Genomic DNA, 11,401 nt, shown 5'->3' with positions numbered 1-11,401 from the left:
ATTAATTATACCAACATATACCATATATTACGGATGTGTAATAAATAAAGGAGGAGGCGCAGTGGCGTTTCTAGGAAACATGAGGTGTGGGGGGCGAGCAGGAGCCACAAAATTAACTATGTATAATGATAAAAAAAATTGAAAGTAGGGGTGGGGGTGGCAAACAGGGGTCAGCCTCTTTACCTTCCCCTTCTCCCTCCCCTCCCGTAGAAGTGTCACTTAGGAGAGGGTATTATGGACAAGAGCCTGTCCCATAGTTCTATTATATAAATAAACATTGACTATACACAAAGATTCATTGCTTGATAAAGACAAGAGAACACTGGTCGAAACGTCGCTCAAATAAAGTTAGTAATTGTAATCCATAAGAATTTTTTCATTATATCTAACACCATTACTAAATGCCATTCGAAGATCAAAGTTTTGTATGTGAGCATGTTGACGTGAGAGACTTGACTTGAATTGGGATGCTGAAGCACATTTCACTATATTTTGGTCAATGATGAGAGACTGTGATGGTCGAGCTGGAGGGATTGTTGAACCACCATTATAGTTCAGACAGTGATCAGGAAAATGTGATGCTAGGCGCAGTACACACTACTCCAGCGTACGATGTAAAAGCCTTCTTCGTGTCGTTTCTTTAGTTTTGGACTAACACAATACAAGGGTTAGCCCGGCAATACAACCTGTTCTAATTAAATCCGAATGCCTTTGATCTGACTATTATTATTCCGAACCTAACACCGTCCCTTTAAATAACACAAATCCTCCAGTTTCAATACAAAATAAAGAGTCTATTTTAGGCCGGCTTTTTATTTAATATTTACTTGTGGAATTGAAGCCCACGTGTTAACAAGTAAGAATAAAGGGACGGTACACGGGACCCCCCTCGATGGCCTAGTAACTATATTGATGGGTGTAAATGGTATTTGAATACTAAAAGAGGGCGGTTACCATGCCATGTACTTGGTGTATGTTTAAGGACGATTTGGCATACCATTCGTGGTATATTGGTTTTATTGTCCGAACTAGTCAGTATATACCTAGAGCAATTTCAATTTTCAGTCAGACGTTTTGCAATTGTTTTTCGTGCAATTCAAAAGGCTGCTAATAATATCTTAGGCCTTTGCGACCGTGATCTCATGAAATCCTTATTTTTGGTGGAATTACAAGAACCAGAGACGTCTGACGGAAAATTGCATTGTTTATAGCTATGCTATCAGTGTCCAAAATACACATACTGAGTTTAGAAAACTTCCTTATTATCCCTTCAACCGCTCACAGGCACAGCAACCTACGTCGTTTTATCCCTTTTGATTTCGGACGAATGTGTGAGCTTACCATTCGTCAATCCTTGGATTCAGCCAACCCACCAACTATTTTATATAAATGTAAGTGAACGTTTTTTTATTGATAGTTTACTAGGATTCGGGAATAGGCGTGCGTCTATAAAATCTCCATCCATGACTCGGTTTGGTTTATAGAGAACTGAAGTCTCTGGTCTATTTATTCAGAACGAGTCGGACTATTTGACGAGAGTCAGTCGAAATGTAGCCAGAAGCAAAACTTCATTTTCCTCTAATCTACCGAACTAGTTAAACTTGATGTCGGATTTTTAAGTTGGAAATATATCTATACAGAGGGCATATATCAATCAGTTTTACTCATTTGATCAGTACTAAATACCCGTTTAGACGAAGGCCTACATTATTAATGAGCTCAGATAGCTTTGGAAATGAAATGAATGGAGATATACGTCCTACTTTTATCGTTAGTTTGGAATCAGTACAATTTACAAGCGACATAGTTTGATCATGTCAGAGCTTCCGGGCATTCCATACCTCCAATTCTAGAATCTCGTGGACTTCAAATAACATCATTGGGGAAATATTCAAAAAATACGTCGATAATTGGATAAAAATAGACAAGTTTCAAGTGATATATTTCAGTCTTAGGGTTTGGAATCATCTGTTAGGGCAGTGGTATACTAGTCTTCAGAGGAATAAAGGTCTTCTGGCCAACAACGTTCTTGGAGCATCACAGGGAAACCTAAAGTAGCATGGTGAATATATAGTCAGAGACTCGGACTAAATGTTTTCTGACCAACAACGTTCTTGGAGCATTGCGGGGAAACCTAAAGTAGCATGGTGAATATATAGTCAGAGACTCGGACTAAAGGTCTTCTGGCCAACAACGTTTTTGGAGCATTGCGGGGGAACCTAAAGTAGCATGGTGCATAAATAGTCAGAAACTTGGACTAAATGACTTCTGGACAATATCGTCCTGGTAACGTTTCAGGAAATCCTATATTAACGTAATTTTAAGCTACGTCAACGATTACAGCAAAACAAGCCTGTTATCTTCTGAAAGGACAGTTGTGTAGTACTTGAAACGTCTTCGGTGATTTAAACTAAAGGCTTTCTTACCAACAACGTTCTATTGACATTTTGCTATATCAAATATTGCAGTTCAAGCACCATTGCTTGCAGCAAAACAACCAGTCATCGTGTCGCGTGTATATGTGACCGTTATTAGCTCATTGAAATCAAGATTCGGCCACTTGAGCTATGACAGTGACTAACTGAATCAGTGTAACAACATAACATTACAACGTTTCGGTAATATTACATATCAAGTGTCGTTTATCATGAAAACATCGTCCAGTGGTAAATCTAGATTACTCTTTAAGCAATCGAAGGAGTAACTGCGTAGAAGGAAGTGAGAGTGCTTTACTCGAATGCACTTTTGGAGAGTTCACACATAGTTTAAGGTATAGTTTCTATTCTGATATGTGATAAGCAAAACCTCTTCCAATCCGTTTTCTTTCTTGATTCTTATAAGGAATCAAATTGACGCACATTAAATTCTGCTTACGTTGAAAATATCCCCGCAAGTGTGTGTATAACATACTAATAGTACATAATAGTGAACTTAGTATAAATAACCTTATGTGGAGTGATGAAAAATGGTTAACGAATTCGGTAGGACACGTGTGTATCACCTACGTAAGTGAGCATTACAGATGAAAACCATTGTTTACACATGTATGTATTGTAACTCGACCGTGTAAACATAGCCTTAACTTAACTATACATACCTACAGTGTTTATTACCATTTTTTAATATTCATAGCTTAGAGTGAAAAGAATTATTTATAGTAAGTTAGTGATATTTTGGTCTCGTCTTATACTTTTAGTACTGTTTGTCATTCAAACTATCTCATTGAGGCTGAATCAGTGAAAACTGGAGTACATGTAGATATTTGTCAACTGTTTTTAAGATTCATTCAGAGTAGGATGCAGCGTTAAGGATATTGAAGCAGTATCTCGATTAAAGGACTTAGGAATATACGAAAAGGTGTGCGCAGCAGGGCGAACTAAGTATTAATTTGATTCCAGTAAGTTTACGAAGCATTAAAGCGGTATAGGACATTAAAATACTTGGAAATATAGGAAACAGTGTGCGCAGCCATGGAGAATCTAGTATACACTTGATAACAATGTGTATATATTAGGGACTGTTTCTTCCAGAATTATTCTGATCCAGTTAACAGATTCACAATTTGCTTACGCTGTTAATATATTAGGTGTTTCATTTGAGAATTGCCTAATCCAGTTACCTGACGGTCAAGAAGTCAATGCAAAGTTGCTGGGTATGTAAATTTGTGACTTGGATTCTGGAAGAGTTGACAGCATTTAGATTGTCTGAACTAGTCAGCAGACTGTCCAGCATTAATGCTAGTGTATGTAGTGTGCTTTGGTTAGCTTAAACGAAGAAATGTGTGATTTGAATTTGGAAAGTGTTGAAGTCCGAATGGACGTGAACAATACTGCCTCGTCAAGTGGAGATAATTGTGAAAAGAAACAGAAATATAACTTCCGGCGAAGTTCTGTGATCAAGCGTATTCGGGTGGAAGAAAATCAAAAACAGTCCAAAAAGGATGCCAGGACAAAGGTCAAAACGAAACAAGAGGCACAACCCTTGAGCAAATATCGTAGAAGATCGGCAAATGCTCGTGAAAGATGCCGTATTAATGATATGAATTTAGCTTATGAACAGTTAAGAAACGTTTTGCCGCAGATGTCGCCAGTGTACAGCAAAAACAAGCTTTCTAAACAGACGATTTTAACGCTAGCTATGAACTATATCGCTGCTTTAAGACGGGTGCTTGGATATTCAGACCCCCAAGACCGGTCTGATGGTGAGTCGAATGGGTCCTCGTGTTCCACTGTCAGTTCTGATGGAGAATCTTCAAACTCGTCACTGACTACCTCAGATGATGGATTGTGTTCTACGTCATCAGAAAGCGTGTCTGATGAAATGATGTTGTCGACGTCACTAGTAACACAGTGTTCTACGTCATCAGGGAACATTTTGCATTCTAAGTCATCACTAAGTGGGAAGCTTTCATCTGATTTCGAATCAGACGATCCATTAGACTTGCCGATGGATATTTCAGAAGAAGAAATTTGTGATATCGTGACACCGGAAGTGACCATGATAACTTCCGGTGTAACAGATAATGTGTGAATCTGTATATGATTGAGCCTAGTTGTTAATTCATATTTGATTCAATTATAAACTGGCATGATATAGGGCCAATATGGTGAGATGTAATTGCATATACATATACAGTAGAAATTATCGTTGTGCAATACGATGGCATACAGCTGTCTAACAACAAGGAGTTGAAAGGGACAGTTCGCCATCCGTTTGATGTATAGAAAAGACATAATAATGTATAGAAATAGAACATGAAATTGGGCGATATTTAAAGGAATTATGCGGTGTCCGTACATTTCTAGTACTTCTGAACACTTTTTACATATATTCAAGCCTCAAATCTGTCCCTGTTATAGGCATATCAATCTAGTTGGATAGTTTGTACCATTCTCTACTTTCAAGACAGCAAGGTGTGTGGCAATTCAGACATCCCACTGTGCCAAAGTACCACCAATTACCAAAGAAATTTTGGAACGTGTATAGCTACACATTGGCTGAAGCTTGTTGGAAACGATGGTTAGGGATATTGCACCAATTCACTTACACTTGAAAAACAGAAAAAAAGTCTTCTGTGACAATCTAGTTGGAATATTGCACCGTCTGGTAAGAAGAGTAAACTTGTTGCACCATAGCACTGTCTGCTACCAAGACGGTAGACAGGGTGTCTAGCAATGTGAGGGTATATGAGATATTAATATAATAATGAACTGATTGAACCAGTTATACCAGGTTATTAACATGTTAAATATGGTTATTAACATCCCCATTAATTATACTAATTATTAATACATGTTTAACTTGTCGGGTACACTCTTTACAAGGTTTTAAGTAACATGGCCTGAGCTAGTGCCGTTCGTTATCAAATTGAAAGAGTGCTCTAATTTCCAGGGTATACTCAGAAATATTGATATCAAGAGATAAATAGCTAAAAATAAAAGCTGTTTTTTTTTTCAACTTTATGACCAATAGAATACTTCATATACTGCCATTATTGGCAAAACCAAATTTTTACAACAGCTTTATATAGGGAGGCAATTCCCTTTTATGGTGTGTATTTCTGATCAGCTGATGGAAGTTGACGGAACTGTAGATGGAATTGGAGCTGAGACATTGTAATTTTAATCTGGATGATCTAAAAATAATGTAATTATGATTTAGAGAAACTAAAATACCTCTTGACAATTCCCCACACCTTCCACAGCTCTTTTGCAGATATTACTCACGTTTTTCTACAGTTAAATGCATTTCGGCACCTTTATCGTTCTTTCAAAGACGGTTTTAAAATAACTTGGGAATATATTCCAAAACTCATAATGATAATATTATTCAAACGTTTTCTTGGGTATAATTTTTAAAATTGTCAGAAATCATAAGTAAAAATTGACTACAGCCAGGTTTGTCCTCGTGAACTATCGGCGTCTTGTAATATATAGAAGAACTTGAAATTCTGGTACAAAGTAAACTTTGTCAAGGTGAAGGTCGGGTCAAGTTTGTTTTATACGGGTCAATGTAATTAAAATAAAGTTGTAAATAAAATGTTAATTATCGTAAAGATGTTTGTCTTTCCTGATATTCTCTTAATGGGGCATAATCCGAAAGTTGCTGAATCCTGCCGAGCTATGGTAGATGCTGTGTTGACAAAAATAAGACAGTGGCTCAACTACCATGGGGACTGATTGAACCAAGTCCACGGGCCTCCACCACAAGAAAAAGGGAATCTATCAATTATCAAGAGGGGAGGTTGAAAAGCACATGTGGCCTTTTGAGATAAGCTTCTTGGATACTTTATCAGTACAAGAGGACCTCGCTTTATCTTAATACTACAACGGCTTCTCCTTAGTGAAAGCCTAACCAAATATTAGGACAGTCCACTTCATTAGATAAGAAATCAAATATTGACCAAGTGTGTCACAGAATGACCTTATGAGTAGATAGTCATATGACAACCAACGGTTTTGACCAGTAAGTTTCGTCAATAATAACTATCAGAGATCAGATATTATAGAGTCAGTAAGTATCAGACTAGTATAATAACTATTACAGGACCTATAGTCGGCAGGTTTCAGATTGCCCTGTCAACTACAGCTATCGAAGGTGAAGTACATAACGAAATAAATAACTATAATAAAATTCGGTGTCATGGACTATCATGGATTATTATAAAGGGTCGTTATACCTGATGACACCCTGTGGTAACTCTAATTTGAAATAGGTTGCTAAAAATATCATGAAATCTGAATTTTAATGGTTAACTAAGATTTGACTAAACTCTGTAACTAATTCAAACAAATAAAGGTGTCTCGTTTACCATTTCCTTTTTTATTTCGTACAAAACAATACAAATGTGCAGCATTTGGGTGGCTTAATGTCTATGAAGCCATTTAGATGTATTAGGCTTTGTTGGTCTACCAATAAAAAAGTAACCAGATCTAATAGACCTAACAATTAGTTAAATTTTCGAAAGGGGTGCCAACAAAACCCAGTCCCTGGGTGATATAAGATGTCCAGGAAGGGTAGGCCTAAGCATGAAGTGTCTACCTATGGTTAATTAAGAATTTAATTTTGTAAAAAGTGCAGGCTAGAGGACTTGCTGCAACTCCTATGGAGCTAGCCTCTATCATCCAGTCCCTCTTTGTCAGCAAAAATCTGCGACAAAAGATGTCACTTTGTTTCTGTTGCATCGAAATATGCTTAATTCTAGTTATATGCCTGGGTGGAACATGAAAGCGTCGTTACAAAAAAATTCAACTGTAAGTTTCAGACTATATCTATGCCGTACACAGAAGTCGGACATCGGAGACTTGTGTTCACAGACATTCGTTATAGCCTGTGTCATTATTTTTTCATACTAGATAGGCATGCTCCAAGTTCACAGGTCTTTTAGGCTATTGTTATAAGGCCCTGGTTCTCAACCTGGGTTGTTTGCACCCCTAGGTGGGTGGGTGGGGCTATGGCGCCAGGGGTATAACCATTTTTTGAGTAATCATCCTTTGGTCTCTGTGTTTAAAATGTTTCTATGAATAACCCTATGGACTCATTATGTAGTCGTTTGTGTCTCTTTCCCGCGGTTATGACGTTATGTTTACGTCATTTAGGCGGAAAATAATTAGTAACAAGAGTTTTCATTGGTCACATCTGACCGCGTTATGATCAGCTACACATTTGCCTCTTAAAGTTTGTTCTTTCTTTATGTCGTTACGGAAGTTATGTGTGTCGGAAAATGCAGAACAATATACCATCTAAGGGAGCAGAAACCCTTTTCAGCAGGTTTGGAAATTGGAATTGTAATTGAAACGCTTTGACCCAGGTTTATGGGCGAACCTAAGCGATATCACAGTGATTCTCCGGTAAAGCTCAAATATTCCAAAGCTTTTTGAATGGAGTCTAGGCTACGACCACATAAAAAACAACCTTGCGTGAACTGGAATCAAGCGTCGTGCGAAAATTTAATGATTGACTTTGTTTACGATTGCTTTTAAAGGGAAGTAACTGAATACTACAATCTAACATCAGACCACAGTAACATCGTTCATTCTAGATTGTGTCCAATGAGCTAATGCTTTTATAGGCGTAGGCGACGGGGCAGGCGGAGGAGAGGTTTCAAATATTTTTTTTTCGGGCAAACAAAGCAAAATACAGGTCAATAAACCCCGATTGTCTTGTGGTTAAGTGTGACAAGTTTATATACTATATTTACAGTTATAGATAAGTTAGTTCTTAGTCATCTTTCTGTTTTCAAATTATCACTTTCCACTTAATTAGTCCAAGGTAGTTGTTAAACAATAATGTTGCTAAGGGATTAAACCCTTAGTGAGGGCAAGTAACCAATTGCAATTGTTTATAATTAATAATTAGACTACTGTGTATGAATATACTTAATTAATTTGTTAATCCTCTATCTCTCTGTCTGTTAATCTTTTGTGAGTATATTACTGACAAATTGAAGCTAGTTATATTAACATTATAATTATATATATTATTCAGATATATAGAAATAACACAACAAATATACAATTTACCTAAAAGCTTTTAGCATGAGCAAAGCAAATATTAAGATATGTCACTTTGCTTTGTGATATTACAATAAACTTAAATACCACGTTAGTATGAAGTGCCCGACAATGTTTTCTTGACAGTTAGAGTTACAGAACATAGCAAAATGTTAGGCCAGCCTATGCCCTTGCAAATTTCCAAAATGTGTCGATCGTATACCGTATGTCGTTGTCGGGCTACTTATCATTGAATTGGGTGCAAAACTTGCAAGGGTTTGCAATTCCATTTTGTTTTGAAAGAACTTGGTCTAGCCTTTGATATTGTAGACTTGTTGAATATAGTCGTGTAGAACTATTATATATAACGAACGGTAGTCTCATTACCCATAACGCCTCTAAATAATGCAAGCTAAATATCATTTAAATCTGGAACATGAAAATTGTACAATTCTGAGAAAGTAAATTCGGTCTGAAGCATCAAAAATTTCATCGAAGGGAGACAATTAAATATTATTATTAATAGAAGGTCAAGGTCGGGTGATTTCAACACATAACGGTCGATAAAAATATTTACCGAGTCCTTAACTACTGTTGCTGAACGGAAAACTCGGCATTTTACGTGGATTTCACAATTCGAGGCGTGGCCTGTTAGATTAAAGAGTAGATGAACGAGTCGTGGATTAGGACAGGTTTTAAACACTTTATTATTGAGAGTAGTGAGCGAGATCGAACAAATCTCGTCAGTTTCTGAAATAACTATTTATGATTGTGAAATTGGACCAAGTGTCGGGTAAAATTAAGTTAACTTTGTTGTGTGAAAACACAGGACCATGGAGGACGATAACGGAATAGTTTTAGGATCTTATCGTCAAAATTCGGTCGGCTCGGACAATTCACAAAAAATGGAGTTAACGAATTTAATTGATCAAAATGGAGGTGATGTTGACAGAGGAAAAGAGAAAGAAGGCGAGGAACTTGGTATCCAGGAACCCGAGGGTATGAGAAGATCTGAAAGTTCAGAGGTTATTAATTTAACCCTTCATCAATGTGCAAGAGATGGGGATGCTAAAAATATGAAAATTATCCTCAAACACATGCAACATCATATAAAACGAAAGATCAACCAACATGATGATGAAGAGTTAAGTCCCCTACATTACGCTGCTCGTTATAATCATTTGAGCGTTGTTAAATTATTGGTTGATAATGGAGCAGACCCTAACGATAAGGGTGAAGACGGAATCACCCCCCTTCATTACGCTGCTAGGTACCGTCGAGAACGCAAGAAAAAAGACAGTGTTGCCCCAATTGGACCAATTGCTTATAGTGAATCTGAAAATGAGTTGAGTCCAATAGAGACAGGCCCAGCTGAACTGGATAATGCTGACTCAGAAGAATCTGTCATCAAGTTCTTAATTATGAAAGGGGCTCTGATAAACCAAACTGATGTTTATGGTCAAACTGCACTCAGTTTTGCTGCTATGAGAGGAAATGAACAAGCTGCCCAGGATTTACTCAGCTACAAAGACCGTCAGGATGTCAGAGAACAGATCAACATAGAGGCAGCGGATTTGACAGGAATGACAGCATTACACATTGTGGCTATTCATAATCAGGTTGAAATTGCAACCATGTTGATTAAAGCTGGGGCTAATTTGAGATGTGTGGATAAAGAACAGTCTACACCACTTCATCACGCCTGTTCTGAGGGTAACCTGGAAATTATCAAAATGTTGTTTGATGCTGGTATGAAGACCCCAGAAGGTTGGGTCATGATTTCCAACATGGTAACAGATAGAGATATTGAACAGAGCACCTGTTTGCATTTAACAGTGGATAATGGTCATTACGAATGTACTAAATTAGTCCTGGAAAAAAGAGCTGATGTCAACGTACCCAGAAAACATTACATGCATCCTTTGCATTTAGCTGCCATTTCTGGTGATATCAGAATAGTGAGACTTCTGGTAAACCACAGTGCTAGGATTGATGTACTTAATGATGAACAGTCTACTCCCCTTCATAAAGCTGCTCAATTCAATCATTGTGAAGTAGTGAAATTTCTGGTTGAAAGAGGTGCCAAGATAAACTGTAAGGACAATGACAATTATACTCCCCTTTTACTAGCAGCTACGTACGGTAGAACGGAATGTGCTGAGCTGCTGCTTCAAAAGGGAGCAGATTATGCTGCTCTCGACAAAGATGACAAAACTGCAATTTTTTTGTGTGCTGAAGAAAATCGATTACAAACTTTGCGAAAACTTTTATCCCATACCCAACTGAGGAAACTTATTAATGAAAGTGACAAATACAGTAACGACCCTCTCCATATTGCAGCTAAACAAGGATACTTGGAAATTTTGAAATGTTTGCTTGATAATGGAGCCGATTTGGACAGTAAAAATGAAGAGGAACAGACACCTGTTCATTTGGCTGCACGATACGGCCGTACACAAATTGTCCGAGAGTTAGTGAAACATGACAAGTCTGTGGTATATGATGAGGACGAGGATTCTAATACTGGCCTCCATTTAGCAGCTCAATATGGACACGATAAAGTTGTTGACATCTTGATCGAGTTTGGAAGTGACGTAGCAGCTAGAAATTATAACCAATGGACCCCACTTGATTTAGCAGCATCGAAAGGCTGGACCAAAACTTGTAGAATACTTTTAGATCAGGATGCACCTGTTGATCCGGTGGACAAATCCAATACAACACCTCTGCATCTTGCAGCTAAAGGTGGTCATGCCCAAGTGGTTGAACTGTTGATAGATTGGGATGCTAATGTCACTACAAGAGATGCTGAAGGACAGAATAGTTTAGATCTGGCTATTGAAGCCCATAATGTGGATGTAGCATTGGCTATTATTAATTCAAGCGTTTGGGAAGAAGCTTTGAGAAAT

General features: G+C 37.6%; 1 protein-coding gene across 1 annotated transcript; it reads left to right on the top strand.

The window, feature by feature from the left end:
- Positions 1 to 3,777: 3,777 nt before the first annotated feature.
- Positions 3,778 to 4,530, top strand: LOTGIDRAFT_159843 (hypothetical protein; the record flags this gene model as incomplete). Its single annotated transcript, XM_009054549.1, has 1 exon — positions 3,778 to 4,530. One exon carries the CDS (start codon positions 3,778 to 3,780, stop codon positions 4,528 to 4,530), a length of 753 nt encoding a protein of 250 aa, XP_009052797.1.
- Between the last annotated feature and the right edge of the window lie 6,871 nt (positions 4,531 to 11,401).

Source organism: Lottia gigantea (assembly GCF_000327385.1).
Source record: "Lottia gigantea unplaced genomic scaffold LOTGIsca_22, whole genome shotgun sequence".
NCBI classification, from domain to species: Eukaryota; Metazoa; Mollusca; class Gastropoda; family Lottiidae; genus Lottia; species Lottia gigantea.
The sequence above is the reverse complement of the archived record's forward strand: the minus strand, read 5'-3'. Positions and strand labels throughout refer to the sequence as shown.